This window comes from Buteo buteo, chromosome Z (assembly GCF_964188355.1).
Source record: "Buteo buteo chromosome Z, bButBut1.hap1.1, whole genome shotgun sequence".
NCBI lineage: Eukaryota > Metazoa > Chordata > Aves > Accipitriformes > Accipitridae > Buteo > Buteo buteo.
In genome coordinates, this window is record NC_134204.1 from 25,481,562 (window position 1) to 25,504,977 (window position 23,416).

Consider the following 23,416-nt stretch of genomic DNA (forward strand, 5'->3'; position numbering starts at 1 on the left):
CTTACTTTCCAGTTGGCCTGTTGCTGTGGTACTGCCGCTTGTTCCTTGTGCTGCAAATGCTGCCCCAAGATAAAGCAGTCAACCAGCACCCGCTTCATGTATGCGCTCTACTTCATCCTGGTGACTATCATCTGTTGTGTCATGATGTCAACAACAGTAGCTAACGAAATGAAAACACACGTAAGTAAGAGAGATGAACCCACTGCTGCCCGTGGAAGCAAATGGGGCTCCTTCCACAGCTCTTTATGTGTAGGGGCAATCCCTCATAAGAGGCGGTGAATTCCCTCCACCCATCCACTTCCAAGCCCGGATGGGATGATTTTCCGTGCTCAGCCTCTTCCTGTCAATTGCTCACCTGTCGAGTGTGTTTCACAACAGGAAGAGGCCATAGGACTAGCAGCCTTCCTCCTCTCATCATGCAGAAACCTGCTGCAGTGAACCCATCCCAGGTTTGCTGCGCAGGTAGTGTCACTAGAGGCTGTTACGGATCATGTTATAGTAGAACAGATTGGTTCAGTCTGACGTTGAGTTCATCTCTGGCAACTTGTTTAGTAGCAGAAGCAGCAAATCAGAAAATAACTCTTCAAATGTTGCATTTATAATTTTAATTCTGTGTTCTTGGTGCTGTGTGACAGACTACTGCAAAGCATAGCACTGGGGATCCTCTACAAGGGGTTTTCTTCAGGGTGTGTTGAGTCATCATGTTCCCATGGCCTCTAACCACAGCAGATATTGTTCATCTCTAATTGTCTTTTTAATTAAAAAGCTTCAAAAGCATGAAAGAAGCAGTGGCTAAAACTAGATTTTAAGACTCAAGTTTCTGTCAGAGTCTTAATATAACTTTCCTAAGCTAATTGCTCACCAGCCTGCTTGCGGTCACGCACTAGACCTGTTGTACCACATCTTTGGTTTGGTTTCTCAAGCCACCCAAGTTGCTCTGAGTAGCACAAATCCTCTTTCTTGCCCTCTGCAAACTACAAGGAGAGAAGTCTGTATTTAAGTGGAGGGAACAATGGCTGGATTGCTTAATTCTTAAAAATTAAGTTTCTGCACCAAACTTGGCATTGGGCCTGCTTCGAGATTGTGGCTGTGCTTGCCCTGGAGGTTCAGAAGGCTTCTTTTGCTGCAGGCATCTAGTTGTTTTGTGTTACCCTCCCAGGAGGGAGTGCCGGTGGGTGCACAGTTAAGGCAGTTCCCTCGTTTAACCAGTTGCTGGTCAAGTTGATGCCCTGCTTACCTTCTGCGCTTGACTTCAGTTGTCTGTGAAACACTTCCCTCCGCAGCAGCCCAGAGCCAGAAGCTGGTGGTAGCACCCTGTGCCTGCAACACAGATGAACCAGCGGTCTTATGACAGGGCTAGTTTGAGGGTTTATGTGCGCTGCTGCTAGTGACCTACCTCTCCTCCCATTGTATGCTCTTTGTATGTTCTGTTCTAGTTTTCTTCCATATAACAGTGCTTTGCCTGAGTTATCCTAGTGCCACCTTCTTACCCCCAGCCACCAGGAGCTGCTGACAACCCTGTAAGAGCACCCAGTGCAGACATGATGTTTGCCTGTCAGCTGCAAGTTAAAAACTATTCAACATGTGTGTGCTGAAATTGCTTGCCAGGAATTACTTTGACTTAATAGATGCTTAGCTTGGCAATAAAGTGAATAGCCCAAGCAACTCAAGTGTGTGGGAGACAAATTACATGCTCATATCCAAATTTCATAAAGTCGTTTTCCATCAGTAGTGTGGTTTTAATGCAGCTTGTATCCCTAACAAAAAATACTCGCTCTTTATCCAACAGAAAAGTGATTCAAGAAGCCTTCAACAACATGCTTTTCAGTATTGCCAAATTTCTTTTCCAGTTCATAGTCTTGAAACCTCAGTGTGGGAAGAAATGGCACAAAGAGTAGCTGTTAGTGTGAAGTGGAAAGATAATCGCCCTCTTGATTTAGAGCGTTTGATGTTTTTGAATGGGAAATGGACCATCTGAAAGTAGGCTTTCTTTATCTGCTCTCTAATTTAATAATTATGTTCAGGGCTGTTAAAAGTTCAAAGACTCCTGAAGCTAATTCAGCCCAGTTGTAATAGAGTGCACCTTGAAAATATTTATTCAGACTAACCAGTCTCAGCTTCCCAGTAATGAACTGTGTTTTGAAAGTGCTGGGCACTTTCTGATTCCTTTGCTTTTGGCTGGATCATGGAGCATTCCTAGCTCCTGAAGCCAGACTGTAAGCAAATACTTTGCATGGTGCTTCTAGGACCTCACCCTCTCTTTCTTGAGAGGAGACAGAATTTTAATTAATTTTAGTAAGAATTTTTTTAATTTTTGTATTAAAAAAAAAATATTGAAATTTTAGTGCAGTCCTTATGGAACCATAATCTTGGCAGGGAACCGTGTGTCTGCTTTACCAGTTTAGAGTTGAAATACTCATGCTGATGTTATGTGAAAGCCATCTCTCCCTTGTCAGGGAGAAGTTTTTTTGATTGATTGGCTATAAATTCCCAAGTCTAAAGTAGTTCTAAATGTATTTATTGTAGCACTTGGTCCTTTGGCATTATTTTGAGAGGAAGTAACAGCAAATGTACATCTCTTACGGCCACCTTAAACAAAGACTTTTAAAAATGTTTGTATTTATTTTGCAGTATTTATCTACGCCCATGGTCATGCCTTCTGTCTATTAAAACACATTTAGGACAGTTTTTCCATTCCCGAGATGCCAGGCTCTGCAGGTGCCAGCCCAGAGTTGGGGACCTGCTCTGTGCCCTGCAACATGGCTGGAAAAATGATGCACTGTCCCAGGGAGCTCAATTTCCACATCCTCACCAAAGTTGGCAGGTAGATGAAACCATGTGTCTGTGGGAGGACACAGTGGCGTATTTGGTTATGGTTGCAAAACCTTGGTTCCTAATCTAACCAGCAGCATTTTGAGGACATCATATTTTGTGGTGAGCTTTAAGAGTTGAATGGCGTCTTTTGAGGGGGATTTTTTTTCTCTGTTGTTTTCAATCTTCCCCATTTCCTGAGCTGTTCCTGTGCCCATGGGGCATCGAGAGAGAGAGACCCAAAGGGTTAAATTCTGAAAAATGTGCAAAGAAACAAAGGCATTTGTGTTTGATCTCTGGGAAAGAAGCAAGAGGCAGTGGAGGGGTAGCGAAGGAGTAGGTGGTTTTGACCAGGAAAATATTTTGAATGGAAGCATGTAGAATAGATTTCAGAGGAGCAAGGTTGTGTTTCAAGGCAAAAGATGGGCTAGAGCATCAATCAATACATGAGAGCCGCAGTGATGGGAACAGAAAGACAGAAAAGACCAATAAGCAGTTACACAAAGAGACTTGACTCTGTTCCAAAATGAAGCAAAGCAGGACCCAACTTGAAGAAGTGCTTCTACGCCTTGATCCATGTATTACTTCTTTTTTCCAGTTACTCTGTTTTTTTGAAAAACAGGTACAGCTTTACTCACAAATGTTCTGTTGAACATGTTGCATTTCACAGGCTTTGAAAGGATAATTGAGGGAAGAAAAGGGAGAGAATTGTTTTGGTCTGTCAAAATAGTGTTTTGATTTTTTTTTTTAATTAAGTTTTTAAATTTAAAGCTGTTTCAAAACTAGTGGTTTCACCCTGAAAATATCCATGTCCTACTTAAATAATGAAAGGAAAAATAAGAAAGAAAACGAACACCAGTAAAAACCAGTTCAGTTGTGTCAAAGCATTTTGGTTCTAGATGGTTACACGTTCTGGCAGAGCATGCTTTCAGGCTTGTTTCCCCAGCCAGGTTTATATCTTGGCCCTTAACTGCATTATAGTACATTGACAGCCAAATTTGCTACCAAAAATGAGTTTTTAAAGTACAGATTCCCATTGCCTATTTCTGATAAGAACTTAGCCATAGATACAAGATGGCATGTGTTTTGGTCTGAGTGTTTTTTGTTTTTCTATTCCATTTCTCAGCTGCTCAAGACAGGCAGTTTTACCTGGGTTTTTTGCCCTTGTCTCCCCACCTACACAGATTTTCTTTCATGCTTCCTCCATTTCCATAACAAAGTTCATCTGCCACATTCTCCCTCTGTTAGATGAGGACATCCAGATGAAAGCAGTCTCCTTCAGGCTCTTCAGGCCCATTTCCACACACATCTTCCTTCCTGTTCCTCCTCTGATGCTATTTCCTGCACTTCTGCATTCACATGTTCGGGTGCAGACAGACCCAAGCTCGGAGGTGTCCAAGCCCCAGCCAACTGGAGCCTGGACGCAGTGTGGCCATGTTGGCTTGCTTCTTGCACTGCATTTATTTTGGGCGCCAGCAGCTTGCAGTCAGGGGAAAGCAAGTTCAGGGCAGTCTGTCCCTGTTTCTGTAGATGTTGCTATCGTCTCAAAGGGTTTCAGTGTACTTGGAAAATTGCTGACTTCGCTGTGATAACATCATTGCTTGCACAGCAGCCAAGGCGTTTAGGTTATCTGAGCGGATCCTGAGTTTCTGCAGCAAGAATGCTTTGTCCCCTACTCAGAGGCCAAAGAATTTAGCTTATGTTGCTTTTAAAGGTATAAAAGTAGATATTTCACCGTATCAGACTTGGCAAATAACTAATCTGTGACTTTTAACAGCTGGCAAAACTATGCAGCAAGTGGTAAGCCTGGTAAATTAAATAGGGTGGGCAGGCTGCTCAGCAGCTGAACATGTTTCAGAGATACAGAATTAAAAAAAAAAATTAGTCCTTTTTTAGCTTTCAGTGAAGAAGTCACATAAGCCTTGATAAATTGTTTCCAGCAGCAGACCATCCTCTCAGGAAAATGTGGCCTTTTGATTACATCAGCTCTTTTGTCCCCAGCATTGTGCACATGTTTATTATCTGCCGGGGTCCCTAAGAGTTTGGTGTTATTCTTGTTTTTTCCTTCAGGATCATGGGTCTCCAAAAAGGGCGTTCAAGCCCACAGGACTATTCCTGTGGCCATCACTTACTACTGCATAGTGTTGTGCATACTACATGAGGGCTGAGCTCTTTGTTGTTTTTATAGGCACAAACTGAGCTATTGTTCTTGTGAATCCATCCATTTTCTCTCAGCCAGATCTGTAAGGAAATTACTACTAAATGGAGAAAAGAACACAGAGAATGGGTCAAAAATCCCATCAAGATCTCTGTAGAAACCTATGCGATTAAAGAAGATGCCAATTTGCAATTACCCAGAGATCTGTTAGCTAGTCAATTAACCAAGTTCCAGCTATTTTTTAGTTTCTGTAAGTCTCATAAGCAAAATGCTGCTTGGTATCAAGTGCAGATCTTACAGAAATCCATCCTCTTGGTCAGTCATATCATCTGTATCAAACAAATACCTGATTTTCTCAGAAATATTGTTAGTTCAATATTATGGATCTTTTTAATCTCTGCTGACTGATGGTTGTTATAAGCAAAGAACTGGAAGGCATTAATTGATAGCCCAGTTGCTTTCCCTGGCATTGCTGTGGCCCCTTGGCTTGCCCTGGCATTACTGGGGCATGGATAAGTCTCTTAATTATTGCAGTCAATCCCTTTGCTTTTGAATGCTGGCACGTTTGCCCAGTCTGATGTTTCATTGCCTTTCAAGACCTGGGAAGGGCATCACTGGTGCTCTAGACAATTTCTCAGGAGCTCTCTAAAAACTCTTGGATGTGAGTTAGCCACACCTACTCATTTACTGTCCAGCTTCTTATGAAGTGGCTACTGATCCATGAGTTACTGCTGAAAATGCATCTCAGAGTGGCTCAGCTTGAATCCATTCTTGTAACACCACACAGCTGTGTTGAGACCTGCTTTTCATCTCCTCGGCTGGTTCTAGACCACCTAGGATCAGCTCTGTACTGTAATTAGGTTTACTACCCTTAGCACAGCAACTCAGTATTGCTGTGAGCTGCTAAAATATTTGCTGTTTTGGGGAAACTGCTAGGAGGGCTCTTGAGCTCCTGACTGGTTTGGGTTGCTGGCATGGGATGGGAAGTTGCATACCCTGCTGAGGGAAGCCGGCAGTTTACATGTTTATCCCTTGTTTCCTGCATCTCAGGTGGCTTTCTACTCAGCTGAGAGTGCTGACTGATTGCTTGCTCTTGGGTCCTGTTTGTTCTTTCCCTGTCCTGGTTTTGTGTACTGACCTGCCTGCCAAAGGAAGGAGAGGCTCCTATCTTTGCTAATTTCTTGGAAATGTTCAAGGATGGTGTTGCCTACAATCTCTGTATATTTTTCCTAAGCAAAATCTGGCCTGACTGAATGCTTTCTGAGGTCTGATTCCCATTTCCTTTGCCCAAGTTATTTATTTGTGCATGTTGTGTCCTGGCACACACTGTCATCTTTCTCCTCCAGTCACCTGTGCAGGCAGCAGTGATCAGCTCCAGAGGGTTTGATGTGTTGCTCAACTGGTCTCACCAGCCTCAGCTGAGGGCTGTGAGTGTAGAGAGGCCCTTCTTTCTTTGAAATGAACGATGGTTTTCTAATTAAATGCCTGTATTTCTGCACAGCTGATTGGTTCCCTGGCTGCAAGGGGGGGTGTCTGCACAGAGGCACCCCACAGAAGTGGGTCCTGGCCACATAGACCTGCTTTTCTGACTGCCCAGCATCACGTCAGCCTGGTGAAACTGAAGCCAAAATGTGCAGCTGTTTGCTTTCCCCTTGCGGCGAGAGCCAGGCCTCAAAGGCAAATATTTAATGAGTCAAAAGAAAGGTGGAATTTTCCTGCCTCTCTGTTAATTTAAAACAAAATCAGGGCAACTGGCACAACTCCCTTTCAGAGGCTGTGGTGGAGAGGAGAGAGCTTGCTGGCCCTGTGCTGCTTGGGTGTGATATGGTCTACGTTTCCCCGGAGGGCAGCAAGAGCCAGAACTTTGTGCCCTGCAGCCCCATTCATGCCCCTTTGGCTGGTAAAACCACTGATATGGTTCATGTAAGCTGGATTACTGAAGCAATCAAAGTCTGTAAAGGGTGGCAAGAAGGGAGAGGGTCCCCAGGGTGAGGGGGATAAGCCATAATGGGCAGTAAGCCAACAGAGCTGAAGGAAAGGTAGGTGGACTTGTACCCCAAAGCATCTGGAAGGAATTGAGAGTGAAGGCTCTGGAAAACTCCAGTCCCTTGTGTTTTACATTTCTGTATGTCCCCTGAACCCTTAAATCCAGGCTGAGGCGGATCAAGAGTGAAAGGTGTTAAATGAAGCCAGTGAAAAGTCAGTGGTGCATAAATGTAGACATGCTTGGTTACAAGGTGCACTCTGTCCTATCTAATGGCTTGTTGTGCTTTTCAGATACCCTTCTACAAGCAAATGTGCAAGGGTCTTCAGGCGGGTGAGATGTGCGAGAAGTTGGTGGGATACTCTGCAGTGTACAAAGTCTGTTTTGGAATGGCCTGTTTCTTCTTTTTGTTCTTCTTGTTCACCATCAAAATTAACAGCAGCAAAAGCTGCCGAGCATACATTCATAATGGGTGAGTATTTGTTTGATTGCTTAATTTCCACTTCTCTTTACAGGTTTGTGCTGCCTACTTTGCAGTTGGGTGTAGTTCTAGGCAAAATAAAACCTAGAACAAAAGTTGACTTTACTGCTTTTGTCAGAAATAATGCAGTCAAGTGAAAACTAACTGAAGGGGCAATCAGTCATCAAAGGCTGTTTTTTCTCTTGTTGGGCTTTAAATAGAGATTTCTCATGGTACTTTAGTTGAAGACCTCTAACACCTATTAGAACCAGATGATTTGTTTTTTTCCTCTTGTCCAGATTCTGGCTTGTTAAACTTATACTTCTGGCAGCGATGTGCTCAGGAGCCTTCTTCATTCCTGATCAGGACACTTTCCTCAATGGTATGTCCTTCTTGTTTTGTTATGCTGCTTCGTTCGATACTACCTTGTGAGTGGTTATAAATCCTAAAGGTCTAATCAAAGTGAATATTGCCATATTTCTTCAAGTAAAGCCAGTATAGTCCAGGTGCAAAAGGAATATTTGGATCTGTCTGTCTGGGGGGAGCTCTGTGTGCACAGGGTGTATGTGAATACGCAGTAAAGAGCATGTTTTTTTCTGACCAAGAGCAGGCCAAATGGGTAGGTAAAAATACCACTGTGGTGCTGTCTTGCAAATTCTTTAAGAAGCAGGAAGCTGTAATGATGCACAAGAAATTGTTCACTCAAGAACGCAGGGCCACATGTTAGTTTGGCTTGTGGAGGTCACTCTGCCATAGTGCAGCAGCCAGGGTCCGTGCTGCACAGTGGAGAGGTGCCAGTGCTCAAGGGGGCACAGTGACCGGCCGGGCACTGGCGTTTGCTGCCTGGAGATTGCAATGCTGCAAAAGAATTTGGGATGTTGTTAGTTTTCAGGCTGGTGTCGTAAATGCAGTGAGGTAGAATAGTAGACTTCTTGGAGCGTGTTGAGAGTGCTCTGCTGAGGATGCTGTGCCTGAAGCATTTCCAGTTTTGGAAGATGCCCTGGCACTGCACAGGCATGCTGGTACTGGCCCAGTGCTTAAATGCCAGCTCGGGGGGGTGGGGCTTCTCTCAGGCCTCTTGTGGGCTAGGAGCAAAAATCCTGGTGATGCTGAGATGAGTTTCTGCTCTTCAGTTTGCCAGGTGCTTGTAAGCCCTTAAGCTGTTGAGTCTGGGCAGATGGAAGGGGATGGGATCAGTAGTGCAAAGGAGCAGTTGTGTCTGCTGCCTGCTTCCACTAAGGCTTGCTCAGTTGCCTGTGTTTTCAACACCGATCTTCTCTAGCCAGGGTGTTTAAAAGCAGAAGAGGAAAGAGTAACACGGGGGAAGAGGATAGAGTGGACAGACATACTATGAGCACAGTGCTCTGGGAAACTAAGGTAAAAACTACTTCAAGTAAACCACTGGTAGGTGTATGTCCTGGTTTCAGCTGGGATAGAGTTAACTGTCTTCCTAGTAGCTGGTACAGTGCTGTGTTTTGAGTTCAGTATGTGAAGAATGTTGATAACACTGATGTTTTCAGCTGTTGCTAGGTAGAGTTTAGACTAAAGTCAAGGGTTTTTCAGCTTCTCATGCCCAGCCAGTGAGAAAGCTGGAGGGGCACAAGAAGTTGGCACAGGACACAGGCCAGGGCACCTGACCCAAACTGGCCAACAGGGTATTCCATACCATGGGACGTCCCATCTAGTATAGGAACTGGGAAGGGGGGGCGGGGAATCGGCGCTCAGGGACTAGCTGGGTGGCGGTCTGCGGGTGGTGAGCAATTGCACTGCACATCATTTTTACATTCCAATCCTTTTATTACTACTGTTGTCATTTTATTAGTGTTATCATTATCATTATTAGTTTCTTCTTTTCTGTTCTATTAAACCGTTCTTATCTCAACCCACGAGTTTTGCTTCTTTTTCCTGATTTTCTCCCCCATCCCACTGAGGCGGGGGGAGTGAGTGAGCCGCTGCGTGGTGCTTAGTTGCTGGCTGGGGTTAAACCACGACAGTGTAATTCAGCTTCTTGCTCTTACTAGCTGTTTGTTTGGTCCTGGTTCAGTTTGATGACCCAGAAATGAAGGGCTCCTTATCCTTATTCCTCTGCTCTGCAAAGTCACAGGACGGCTGTATGTGCTTGTCCTTAGTACCTGATCACTGTTTGGATTAGAAATATGTAGCGGTGCAATACATTGTACTCAGGAGCAAGCGAGACTGCCCATCATCTTTGCGAACGACCCTGTTCATGATGAAAAGTCATCGCGAACTGACGTGTTTAGGGAAAAGAGGAAACAATTTTTTGTGCTGATTAGGGTGCTGTTTCTCAACAGCAGGCTGACCTAGTGTGGACATACAGCATAACAAGCTTTCTTCCCCAAATTAGCTTTTGACTTTTCTCTCTGAAGGTGTATTCTGCACATCCTGCTAAACTGTCCTCCAGTCAGCCCCTGAATTTGAGATTTACAGATGGTTTGGGTGTTGTGTGGTTTTGTTTTTCCTTTTTTTTCCCTCCCATCAAGAAACTTAATGCTATCTTTTTTTTTGTGAGCATTCTCCCAGTTTGCTTGTTACTATTAAAAAAAGAAAAAAAAGATCCTGTCACGCTTCCCATGCTTAGCAGTTTGTTAATCATGGAGGAGTATTATGTGCAAGCACTAGGTTTGTGGGGGCTGTAGTGTTAAATCCACACTGGCCATGCTAACCTTATCTATGATGGATCCGTAAAACATCCTGCAGTGTCCTGCCTGTGGCAGTGGGGGAGATACTGAGAGTCTGGCTATTTAATTACTCACTCCATTGGTGGTCTGCTTTTTCCTACTCTACCTCTCCCAAAAACATATGCACACCTTGTTCCCTGCCTATTTTTTATGTACTTTTCTACATGCTAGCTTCTTCCATTTTTTGTTTTTGTTTGAAGAACAGCATGCTTATTGAGTGCATACAATACGTTCAGCAAAACCAAACAAATGGCATTTTTTCTTGCATTCAAATAATGAGCTCATGGTACAGTAAAAAAAAAAAACAAAAAACTCTACATCATCTGCTAAGGGTAACGTGCCCTGACTGTTCTGTTTTTCCACTTCACTTATGCAAGCAGTTTTTAAAAGGAAAACACAATGGTAGGATACGGTGTAACTTTGCTAATGCACTTGCTTGGTTGTCTTCACTGAAATCAGCTGCACACCTGGAGTCATTTATAGGCTCTGCACAGCAGCACAAGCTGTATATGCAGCTAAACATTTAAATAGGTATCTGTATTTCCTCAGAGATTTCTGATGTTGCACATAAGAGATCTGTTGTGCAAAGTATCCAAACAGCTACCTAAATACAGTATATGTAGGTCAATGGTTAAGTAGTCAAATAACCTGTCTTAAAACTAGTCAGTAAATACCAACTGTTCCCGTCTCTTTGGGAGTGGCTCAGGACAGCATTTGTAAATAGATACGCTCCACCTTTGTTTTTCTGTGGTACTGGAATCTGGAAGGAAAGAAATTGCCCTTTTTAGTACTGGGTTCCAGTACCTTGCAATTTCAGGGTTTAGATTGCTGTGAAATGCCTTCACACCACCTCCCTCCTGCCAGTCACAATAAAGGTTTCAGTATTTTCTGTCTGAACATAGTAACTCATAGTCTCCACAAAAATTCTCTAGGTTAGGGAAATTCAGTAAATGTCCTAACACGCTTATTTTGAAAATGTAGCAGGTTGCAAACTGAATTCATCAAGGAGCTAATCTTGAGTTAACTGAGCTGGCCTTTCAGCTGAAACCTCTCATCTCCTGCTAAATCTGTGGGCTTGAGATATTCAGACCGCGTTAACGGCTTCACTGCATAGACAATAATTCCATTTTATCTCAAAGGAAAGGCAACTGCAGTTTGACCTATTTTCTGCCTCTCTGCCTTGCAGCCTGGCGCTACGTAGGAGCAACAGGAGGTTTCCTTTTCATTGCCATTCAGCTCATCCTGCTTGTTGAGTTCGCACACAAATGGAATAAAAATTGGTATGTGTTGAGCAAGTAGTATTTGCATAAAATTCTGGTGGACTCCTGAACAATACCTTTCTCGCAACAAAGAATTTAAAAGTAGCATGGATGTAATTTCTGAAATAAGACACTTCACTGTCAATATTTAGAGCTGTTCATCTTTGCTTCATCCACTTTCTCCTTCCCCAGCGGAGATGTTTCCTCCTCATCCACTTCTACTCTGCTGATTTAGTCTTAACCTGAATTGCTTGGCTTCCAATTAGTAGCATGTTGGGATGCAAGAACCTCTTACTTTAAGTTGTTTTATATTTTATATGAAAATATACCTGCTAAGAAACAGAGTGCTGCAAGAGAATAAAACTGGATTTGCAAAATGTAATAGTGAAACTGTGTGCAGTTTTTTTGTGTCCTGCTTTTTTGTGTCAGCTTAATGCACATCAGTTTTTTTTCTCGACATAAGAACTGCTCCTTTCTCTTCAACTTCTTTGCTTTTATCTAAATATGCAATTTCCATTATCAATCCACATACACCCCATTTTGGCATTGACTTAATTTCTGGTTTAGCGTATTTGCTATTACCTTCCTAGCCCTTAGCCTCTCATCTATTTAAAATATTTAAACTGTCTTCCCACATATACGCAGGAACTCCTGCCTCCACCTCCACCCTTTCTGTCTCTCATTTCTTCTTCTACAAACCTTTGCAGTCCTCTCTTGCTCTAGTTTGCATACTGACTACTAAGGAAGAGGTTTTGCAAACCTTTGGGCTCTGCTAGATAGCTGTTTTCAGGGAGGAATAGGTGAGATCTCCTTATACCACAGATATTTTTACTGCTAATTACTGTAGCTGCTTTTCTGTGGATGAAAGATTTCCAGCAGCAGCGTTTAACTTTAGCACTCTCTGACATTAGATATTCTTTTAAAATAAGCTGTTTCCACAAAACAAAACCACCACCACCACCAAAAAAACCCCTGCAAAACCTTCTATGTACCAAAAAGCCTATTGTGCCAAAACAACTTTTTTAGTTCCCAGTCCTAAAAAAAACAGTGGTCTTTGCAAGAGGTGTTTGGAAGGTGAAGAAAAAAAAAACAAGATGGACCACACTTTAGCTGAGGAAGACTGGTGGGATAAACCCAAATGGAGAGAAGGCTTTTTAAGTGAAAGGGTAGTAAAACTGTCAAGGCAGCGCAAGAGGCAGAAGAGAGGCATGTCAAGCAATATGCCTTTGCTGTCCTTGTGTGAAGAGCACCACTTGCTAGCTGAGTCTGGGGCACACTGAGTTCCTGCTGAGGAAATCCCTGAAGTATTGAGCTTAGATGTGCTGACAGGCTGATCCCAGAGATTGGGAGTTCTAGGAGTCACGCTGGGCTATAATTACAGAAACAGCTGGGCATGATAACACAGAAGATTAATGATAAGGAACGTTTCCCTCTGTTTCACGGGAGGAACTTTGTAAGGGCCTGTGTTGGTGTAGTGATGTACACATGCTTCAGCAGAGTAAGCACTGTCTTTTGTGTTTGAGGACATGAACTATTCAGCTATTAGAATTTTTTTGTCTCTGGGAGGGGAAGACAAAGATAAGGTGCTTGTCTCTCTTTCCCCAGGACTGCAGGTGCAAACCACAAGCAGATGTGGAATGGTTTACTTGCCCTGGTCACTCTCATCTTGTACTCCGTGGCTGTGTCAGCCCTCATCCTCATGGCTCTTTTCTACACACGCTCAGAGGGCTGCATGTACAACAAAGTCCTGATCGGTGTTAACGGTGGCCTGTGCCTCTTTGTGTCACTGGTGGCCATATCGCCCTGCGTCCAGAATCGTGAGTCTGCTGACCTCTTCTTCTCCTGGGTTTCTGGATGCTGCCACAGTTGTGTGCCTGGAGGCATGAGCCGCGTTCTGGGCAGAAAGTCTCATGATAGCTCAGAGCTGGTGCTGCTCTTGCTCCTGTCCTTTATCTACACTATGAAGTGCTATTGCTGGTCATCAGCTCAGCTGCTAAAACTACAGAGGTGTGAGACATCTTGGGTGTGCCATCAGGCAGTCATAGGGTAAACAAGGCTCACATGCTGATGGCTGGTAATGTGTTTTGGAGCCTAGACAACTCTTGCCGTTGTAGCAGTTGAGGTGACGGCTGTCAAACTCATTCACCACTGTTCTACCAGTTACTTTTGACTGCTTATGATTTACTATCTGTAAAGTTTGGACCTGGAGGAGTTGACAGTAGTATTTCATGCTTTAGTATATTTTATGTGTGCTGTTAGTATCTTGCATACATTGGACCTGGAAATAGTAATTTGAGTGACTCCAACACAAATTTTACAGGCAAATAAAACCATCATGGCAGCTTATCAGTAGCTTTTGGAAAGCTGGTGCTTTTGGTGAAAGCAGAGGGGTGATTCTTTACTTATGTGGGAATCTTTAATGCCTTTCTAAAACAGCCACCAGAACTAAAGGACAGGCTCTTTTCTCTTTACATGCCAGTGGAAATGTATCTAAACTGCCTCAAAAACTTTAAGTAAAACATAAAAGGTACTGTTCTCTTCTGAGAGATACTAGTGTACTGTTCTTTAAAGGGTATGGATTTCTTTTTCAATTTGTTAAAATGTCTGCAAAAATCACTTATTTTCCTCTTTATTGTAAAGGCCAGCCCCATTCTGGTTTGCTGCAGTCAGGAGTTATCAGCTGCTACGTCATGTACCTCACTTTCTCAGCACTATCCAGCAAGCCACCAGAAACTAGTAAGTTATCTGATGCTTTATGTAAATTCTTTTAGACATGCCATGTATTAAAAGCAAGAATTTAGCAAACCTGACTGAACAAATTCAGAAAGATAGGAGTGCTGGGTTTGGTTTCTTCTATGCAGAAGAAATCGCAAATACTAAAAATAAATCTGTGCAGGAGAGAGACCATGCAATTGGCACTCTACATTTATCTTAAACGCTTTGGTCTAGGGGAGCTTAATTTACCTTTGGTGAGTTGCGTATGTTGCACCAGAGCAATTCCAACCTGTTTCCTACAGACAAATTTCCCAGAGTCTTGTAACCTGTTCCTCATGTGGCAAGCGCATGTTCTTATATGATAGGACATGACTGAATACATGATGTGTTTGGTCACATGATTGGAAAGGAGTTGGAACAAATGGCTCTTGGATGCCTCTGGAAGCAGCTGGGTGATCAGCTCCATCCAAAAGTCTACTAGGTCCACCACCAGTTAGTAGGTGCTGGCCGTGAGAGTGGATACTAAAATCCCTTCTTTTCTCCTAGAATTGGTATGCTAGGTAGCCTTAGTTCTGGACTTCTAATGGAGCAAAAACTTGAGTACCGCTCGTCTTTCATTTTGAGAGGAAACATTCTGAGAAGGGACTTGGAGTTATACTGCAGGTGTTTGAGATGATGCTGTTTTTCAGCAGAGTTCCTGTACTGCACTTCCCTTCTGACCATCGGCACTGCAAGCCAGGAGTAGGGAACTCCCTAGAGTTTCTAAGTTCTTTATGCTACAAAAACCCAGCAAGACTTCACAAGCACAACTCAAACTATTTCCTTTTCCCGGGTAACCATCAGATTCACCTATTTGGACAGGGAGCATTCTTTTCACTTAAAGAAGACTTTTCTGATTCAAATTAGTAATGCTAAAACCCCTGTCTTTATTATTGCTCAACTTTTAGTGCTAAATAGTTGAAATAATGATAACTAGAGGAAAATAAGTCCGTTGGCAGGAAGGAGAAGTTTTTACAGACACGTCCTAAGAAGAAAGGGGAGAGATGGAGGAAGGACCCTGTCACACTTGTGTAGACACAGGCACACACACATATGTATTCTAATGCTAAGAAAGAAAAACAGTATTTAGGTGGAAGATTTACTTACGGAGCTTAAGCAGTGTTTTTGAATGAACATAGAAGTTAATTTAAAAGGCATCTGAATGACTCATAAGACTTGACACAGTGTAAAAAAAAAGAAGAAAAAAGGGGAAGAAAGTGATGTACAGTGTTTAATCATTGGCCTTGTGTTATTTCATGCCTGTGACAGTCAAAGCCTTCAGCAGTTAAGTGAATGCTCTGATTCTTCTGGTATGTATTGCAAGTGTGGTTATTGCATTTGTCAGAGTACGCATCAAGCACAGTCCCTCACACCTCCTGAACCAGATGTTCCTCCTTGTCTTCCCAGGCCAGAGAACTCTCATGGTTGTCATCTGCTCTCAGAGATGCTCCTTTCTCCACTGTCTGTGTGATGAGGACTCTCATACTGGCCTGTGCAGCTTTTACAGTGGCATGTGCTGGAGAATGTATGGGGTACTGGCACTTACTAAGGTGTCCCATGCCCTGTGACTCAGATTTGCCATGAACATACCTAATGTTGACTCATTACTCAGGGAGGGACTTTCAAATTGGCCATCTCGCAAATTGGCCACCTTGCAAACCAGGCCTGAAGAAAATGTAAGCTGCAAGTATTTATTTGCAACACTCAAAAAGCAGAGTTGCAAATGTTTTTAGAAGGAACTGGCAAACAAAAGCTAATGTCTGTTGAACCTGTGCTTATCAGTGTGCCTTAGCTTTTTGGTGCCAGACTTAGCAAAAGGCCTGCCAAACAGTGGGCCTATCTTGCTGCAGAAGTGTACCTGATGGATGTAGGTGGGGGATTCTGCACATCTCTGGCCAAGGTGTTCCATAAAGGCTTGTCATCCCTTCTTTTGCTCCCACCTCCACACTGTCCCCGCTGTGTGATGCTGTTTGTGCAGCCTTGCAGGACCATGCAAAGTCCTTCCCCGCCAGGTCAGAGGACTGACTTTGAGTTTATTTTTAACCCGGGTTGTAGCCTTTGGTGCATTTTGCCCTCTGCCCCTGCAAACAGTTGTGCTGTCCTAATGGGGATGCAGTGTGGCTGCTGGAAGGAAAAAGCAGACATGAACACAGTTTGTCTTAAACAGCATTGGCTCAAAAAGCTCTTGATTTGAGATAAGGTGCAGCTGTAATCTCTTGCTTTAGGGTGATGCTGCGGGCTACTAGTCTGCCTTGCCTTGACGCCAAGCAGACACTGAAAAGCCAGAGGTATCTCGGAACATCAAGAACTGAATTGGTTTCATTTCAGGGACCTAGAAGTAGCATTTGCTTAGATGTTAAGATAAAATCTTGCCTGTAATTGGTGCATCTCCTTTTCTTTCGTCTTCTATGTATCAGCCTGAGAACAGGGCAACTACACACCACCTGTTTTTCACTGAGTATGAATTTCATAGTTGTCCTCCAGGCACCCCTGCTGTCAAAGAAATTTATGGTGTCAGGTCTGTACTATCTTGGTCTTATATGGCTCTGTAGTCTTGCGTGAAGTGTTGGTAAACTTCCAACTTCTTATTTCTTAGTTCACCAAACAGTCTTTTTCCTTGTTTGTCTGCTCTTGTCAAACAAGAAATTTTAGTACTCTGCTAAGTTGCATTTTTGTTTTGCCCGAAACACAGAATCTGCCAGGTCAGATTTACAGAATTTTTTCTGTATGATCTTTTTAAAAGATAGATAGAAACAACTGAAATGTACCTACCCAGGGTCTGAAGTAATAAAAATATTTCGCTGAAAGCCTTCAGTCTGAAGACTGCTTTGAAATATAGTGAAATGAGCTTTGCTAACTGCTCTTTTTGTTTTGTTTTGTGAAGTCCTGGATGAAAACAATCAGAACATCACAATCTGTGTACCTGAATTTAGTCAAGGCCTGCACAGAGATGAAAACCTGGTTACTGGCCTGGGTACTACCATTTTGTTTGGCTGCATTTTATATTCTTGGTAAGTCTGGGGGTTTGCAGTTACCTCACTGTAAATGCAATGTTATGGTCCAATTAGTGAAGGCTTATAGCAGGTCTCATGCAGACAAAGTAATGGGGAGAAGTAGCATAGGACTGAGCTAAAAGGTTCACATTCTCCTCAGTTTCAGAATGGTTAGATGTTTTAGCCAAAAATGTTCAACAAGATAATACAACTTTTGAAACCAATATATTTCATTAAAACCAGATGGAGCAATTTACATGTAGAGGTGAAGGGGAAGGAATTTCCAGCTGTGCGTGATCCCAAACAGTCTCAGTGTGCTTTGATTCTGTATTTACTCTTTCTATAAGAAAAACTCTATGCAGTTATGTCCATCTAGAAAAAGTATCTGAAATTTCTGTAGCCTCCTGGCAGAGGCTGTGATTGTTCTTCGAGGGTCTTTAAAACAAACAAAACTGGGAGGGTTTAGGGCTCCCTTTGAACAAGCAATGAGCACAGTACTGCCATCAGGATTTGCCAGCGATCTCCTGCTCTAAAAAAGTCTGTGCCTATGTATTTGTGATGCTCACCTTGTATTATTGCAGCCTACATCAATAAATTAAGTCATGCTCTGGGACAGGGCGGGGGGGTGAGTTGCTGATGATTGAGAGGTGATGTTTTGGCTGTGCAGCTTGCCAGGAGACAGCATTGCCTGTGTGCTGCACGTTTTTGAGCAGGTTCTACTTCTGAATCAGTCCACTTCAAAATTCACATAGTGAAACTCCATCATAATTTTGAAGTGAAAATGAGAGATTTTCTGAAGAGGTAGCACAGCTACTCTTCTGCTATCAAATAAGCATATGTGTTCCATATAATTCTGGTATCAAATGTATGAATATCATGTGAATATCATATCATATTATGGATCTAGTTCACATTAGAACAGTGTTTCCAGTGCACCAGGAAGGTGTTTTGGGAATGCAGACAACCTTCACATAGCCTGCAGGGGAAGTGCACCATGTAGCTGGGTAGAAAGGCCTTCAAGGGGAATGTTTTCAAGTATTGCTTACTAAGGCTGAGTGTGTACAGCAAAGCGTTAACACACATCTCCCAGCGGGTAATGGGAAGTTTGCATTACACATCCTGAAAGGGGAAGACTGGGCAAGAAATTATTCTAATCAGAAGAAAACAGGCAGGATTCCCCCACAGACAACTGCAGTCATGGAAGAAAGTGATTTCCAGCAACTGGTACACTGACAATAGTGGTTGGTGTAATTTCACTGGCAAAGCCTTTGCAGAAATGCTGAGCCAAAGTGATGGCTGTGAAGTTAATATAAAAGCATTGGTTGTGCACAGCAGGGGAGTCTCTTCTGAATTGCAAATTGTTGGAGCGCTTAGCTCTTTGCTGCTGTCTGATGGTGATGAATTCACCACCTTTCAGGAGTGACCTACTTTTAAGCTCATGATTCAGCCTGAGTTGGCCAGTGGCTGGCTGTCAGGCTGGTTTATACTTGTGGAGAACAAACGTTTCACATGCTTAGTGCTTGATATATGCCCATATCCAGGCAAATGCTTAGCTTAGATATGGGAATAAACTATGTTTGTTGTGTTGTTGAAAAATCATCCTGTTGGGCTTATACTTATGCCGAGGGTTTTGACGTTATCTTCTTTTGCTCCTAGTTTGACCTCAACAACACGTGCAAGCTCAGAGGCACTGAGGGGAATATATGCAACACCTGAAACCGAAGTGAGTTCTTGCTTCCTTCCATAGGATTTCTGTGCAGACTTCCTCATGTGCTTTTCTTGCTGCTGTTTTCATGGCTAAGTAATCTGTAATTAGGTGAAAACAGAAGGTTGTTTGTATGTGCTTCTAGGTATGGAATCAACAGAACACTTGTCCACATTGGCCTTTCTGCAGCTCTTGCTTGTCGTGGAGGTGCCTTTATGTACTGAAATAATTTGCTGCTCTTGCAGTTTATTTAATGTCCTGCAGACTTTCTGTAAATCTTGTTGTGCTCCATACAAGCTCATGTCCTCTCATGTGAAGGAAAAGTCTGCTGGGAAGCTATCAGAAAAAGAAGTGGAGGTGTTCTTGAACACTTGCAGTCCTGGTTGCCTTTGTTGTCATAGCAACTGACTATGATCCCAAGTTCCTATCTCTTATTTTTATTTCCACACATAAGTACTTTCTTTCTTTTTGCCTGTAATTATATCTCACTCAGATTATATTTCTTGTCCCTGTTTCACCAGTACAGGTTTCTTCATTCAGCCTGCCTATTTCTTTGGCCTTCTTATGCTGAGAACACCCAGAAGCACTGGGAAATGAGTGGGTTTTTGCTAAGTAACAGTTACCCCTTGCTTAGGCTTTCTAGTGTCACTCTTCAAATATATCTGTGTGTTTGGAAGATGAATCTCCATCCCTAGCTGTCTCTCCATTGGTGTTACTTGCAGCTTTAACTTCTATTTTTCAAGTCTTCAATCAGCATGTTTGTGAGAATCCAAAACCGCAGAAGTATCTGCTGAGGCACTTGGTGTTTGCAGTAGCTGGGCATGGGGGACGCAAAACACGTTTCAGTGTGGGAGTGATACTGAAAAGCCGGTCGAAGAAACTCTCTAAGACTCATTTTGGAGTTTTAGAAAGCAGGCATTCTTTATTGCAGCGCTGGATGCATGGGGGATAGTTCCACCTAGCGTGCATACCACAGCTTTAGCACAAACAGGTTATATAGAATAACTAATTGCATATTAATCAGATTAGTATACGTACACATAAAAATGATCCTAACTGATTGTCATAGTACTGCCTACATCCGATCATGCGCAATGAAGGATCCACTTGAGTCGAAGGGCTGCTTTTGCAACCACCAACCCATCTGAAGTTGTTGTTGGCTGTGCTTGAAGTCTTTATTCTTGTCCTTGTTCTTTGATCTTGAAGCTTAACGCAGTTTCAATCACATGTGGTCAGTTTCAACATTGTTCTCACCTAGCGTACGGGAACATCTAGCCATAAGAGCAAAGAACTGCAAAACGTATGAGTAACTACCTCTACTAGTTAATTGCTTGGCTATACTTTTGTCTGTTGTTTCAATCATAGTGTTAGTATAAGGTTTCTAATAATTATTTACCAATCTCACTTTTACAGTCACCTAGCAGCAAACCAGTTTCCACGGCTGGCACAAAATATTAAAACCGTCAAAATATTTAGACATACCTTAGAGAATGCATGGAAATATGCTGTCAGGAGCATGTCTGTGCCAGAGGAGCTTCGCTCTGGCAGGACGTCGCGACTGGACGGGGCGCCGGGCCCAGCGCTGAGGAGCTCAGCACCCGGTGGCTCCTCGCTCCGGCCCCTGCCCTCGCAGGTGGGCAGCCTGCCAGCGGGCTCAGCGTCGGGCACCGGGACGTGGCCGGGCCCTCCTTGGGCAGATCCGGCGGGACCCGCGTGCCTTCCCGCCCCGTGCTGAGGAGGCACAGGCCGGGGCGGAGGGCACCGGAGAGAAAGCAGGCGCCCTTCGTGCCCGCCGGCCTGCGCCGCAGGAGGAGGTCTCGTCCAAAGGGCTTGGGGCTGCGGTGGGCCCTGCGGCAGGAGCAGCGGGCAGCTTGGGGGCGGCTGGCGCGGCGCGGAGGCTGGATGTGGCCCCCTCGCTGGGAAGGTCCGGCTCGTCCGCCGCAGTGCTGGCGGACAGGATTACTTCCAGACCGTTTGGTTTCAAAGAGCGGTACAAGAGCCGCTGGATGTAAGGATAAAGAAATGCCTGGTGAAGAGCAACTAATTGCGCTCTGATTGCCTTCCCTGTGGCAAAGGGCCTTTGTCTCCTGGCCAGGAGCGTGAACGTAGCTCTGCAGTCGCTTGTGGTGTACGGAGGGTCTGTTGGCGTCTGTGCGGGAGACAGCTGAGTGTTACGGGGGGCTAGCGGTATGTCTGCCAGCGTTGCTAGTTTCATCTGTGCGTGCGAGGACTTAATTGCAGCTGATTAAAAAGTTTGAGGGAACACAGCACTTGCTTCAGAATGTGAGTGTGGCCCAAAGGGAGCTCAGGCTGGCACTGTAGGTGAGGCTTGGCACAGCAGTAGAAAGAGATAGGGAATAAGGGTTTTATTTAAACTGTTAGCCAGTCTCTTAAAAAAGAATGTGCTTTTTGGCTTTTCATGAGTTTATGAACCCAGTGAGTACATGTAATCATGGATATGCAGGGCTTACTATCTGATTTTTGGGGGTGTTAGGAAAACTTGCAACTGGCCCCTGCTGACCGACGAGAGAGGCTAGAACACAAAGTATAGAATTACAAGGGTAAATATTTATTCATGCGCATGAGGTGTCCCAGCCAAATTGGGCTACCCCAAAAGTGGTTTTACACAGGGTCCTTATACCCTTCAAGCATTCAACTATAGCATGATTCGACTAACACCCACACCACCGATTGCTAGTCATAGTAAAACTTTGCAGAGCAACTATATTTCTGCAGTGCTCTTGCCACTTGCCTATTGATCCAGACATCCCTGGAGTCAGTCTTGCAATAGCTACTTACCTATGATGCTGGGAGGGTTTCAAAGATGTGTTGGAGGGGCTAGGATGCTGGCATTATCTTGGTTGTCCAGGGGTATCTTTTAACCTTTATGGACAGCTCTAAGCTTCCAAGAAGCAAAGTCCTTATTTCCAGGGCCGGGCTGTCCTTTAGTTTGTTTGACTTAAGGATGAACAATTCCAAAGTCTCCAGTAAAACTCCACTGCTTCATTACATTGCAGTGTATACTGTGAACTAATACATTTTAACACAGTTAATAGACTTTCATGCTATAAAGACTGCGTGACGTAACAGTTAGGGAAGGGAATTTTCCTAACAGGATTCATTGTCTTCATCAGACCACAACCAAAATAAATCCCAGAGTAGGATTTTATCAGAACAAAAAACATTGGTGATGCACTACAGAAAGTGCTGACTTGTACTGTGGTCTGGTGCAGAAAATGCACTTACTTACATATTTATTGAGTGATTAGCAGCCTTTTCACATTTATGTTACCACTCAACACAAAAAATGTCAATTTCAACTTCCCTTTTTCCATCAGTTAAAAAAAATTAAAAATCTTCATTTAAATAAAGCAGTAAAGCCAGCTTTCTGCTTTTACTCATTCTGCTTGTACTCATTCTGGCTCCATTTCAGCAAAATCTTGCAAAGATAAGTAGACTTCTGACTTTGCTTCTGCAGTTGTGATTTCCAACCCATGCAGCAGGGTTTTAAAAGTTCCTCATACTTTCATTTCAGTAGAGAAATTTTTTATTTAAAAAGCACTTAGATGCAAGTCTGAAGAGGTGAATCCCCTCTGAACTACTAATGTGCAACTGCTTTACTGTAGCTTTTCCACCATTTTGTTCTAATTATTTGCACCAGTGTTTGACCTTGAGTTACGTGAAATGGGTAGAGTAATTCTTAGAGAATGGTTAATTTGCTCCAAATCTTACTGAGTAGGTTTTTCCGAAGCTTAGAAAAAGCTCTGTTATTAACTACTTGGCTAATCCTAATTTGAGTTTTGTGCTGGTTGGAAATACAAACCAGACTTTTCTAAATTAGTGTCTGTAGCGTAGACATAACAGACCTGCCTTCACCAACTGTTCTGCTTCTTTGCTGTAGCACAGACTCTTACCCTTCCTGTTTTCTGTTCCACAGGTAGCTCGTTGCTGCTTTTGCTGTGTGCCTGACGGAGATGGTAATTACTTTTTCACTGCACAATTTACCTGACTTGTGGCTTTCAGACTAAAGCCAAGACAGTAAGAACACAGCTGCGGAGAGCTGCTTGTATCATTGTTCTGTAGCATATTGAACTTAAGCAGCTGAAGGGCTCAAAGTTAGGCTAGGGAGGGACGCAAGGGATGTAACAATACCATTTTAAAACAACAAGCTAGTTAATAATTCCTTATGAGACATTTCATTACTGCAACATACAAAAAGTAATCTCTGCTCTTTGCATGCTTATGGGTGTGATTGACTGCTGGAATTTTGGCTCAGCAGCTCTGCAGGGACTGCAGTTCAGGAGTGAGTTAGGAAAGGAGTGTCCTGTTTGCAGACCTGGTACAATCAGGGTTATCAGCTTGGACTTGCCAGAAGAGTATCGTACAGGTAGAGCAGTTTAAATGACGCAAATGCTCAAAAACTAGCCAGTAGGCCAGGAAGCTGATACAAGGCAGGATTTCAGTGGCAGTTGAATTTCTTTTACTGAAGGCTTAGGCCTACGCCCTGAGGGCAAGGAAGTGTTCAAGTGTTGCTCTGTATCACACTTTTCTAAATCACACCATAGGTGTTTGCTGTGTTCTTTGTGAAGTCAG

The 23,416-nt window shown here is 43.4% G+C and overlaps 1 protein-coding gene across 1 annotated transcript in view; it reads left to right on the forward strand.

Annotated features, from left to right (window-relative positions):
* SERINC5 (serine incorporator 5) overlaps positions 1-23,416 on the forward strand; it is a 53,506-nt gene that overhangs the window by 22,897 nt on the left and 7,193 nt on the right. Inside the window, exons 2-10 of the mRNA XM_075021734.1 lie at positions 13-180; positions 7,247-7,425; positions 7,713-7,795; positions 11,299-11,392; positions 12,977-13,188; positions 14,012-14,107; positions 17,010-17,136; positions 18,775-18,841; positions 22,761-22,800. Coding sequence (XP_074877835.1) covers positions 13-180; positions 7,247-7,425; positions 7,713-7,795; positions 11,299-11,392; positions 12,977-13,188; positions 14,012-14,107; positions 17,010-17,136; positions 18,775-18,841; positions 22,761-22,800 — 1,066 coding nt within the window. The remainder of the gene's footprint in view (positions 1-12; positions 181-7,246; positions 7,426-7,712; positions 7,796-11,298; positions 11,393-12,976; positions 13,189-14,011; positions 14,108-17,009; positions 17,137-18,774; positions 18,842-22,760; positions 22,801-23,416) is intronic.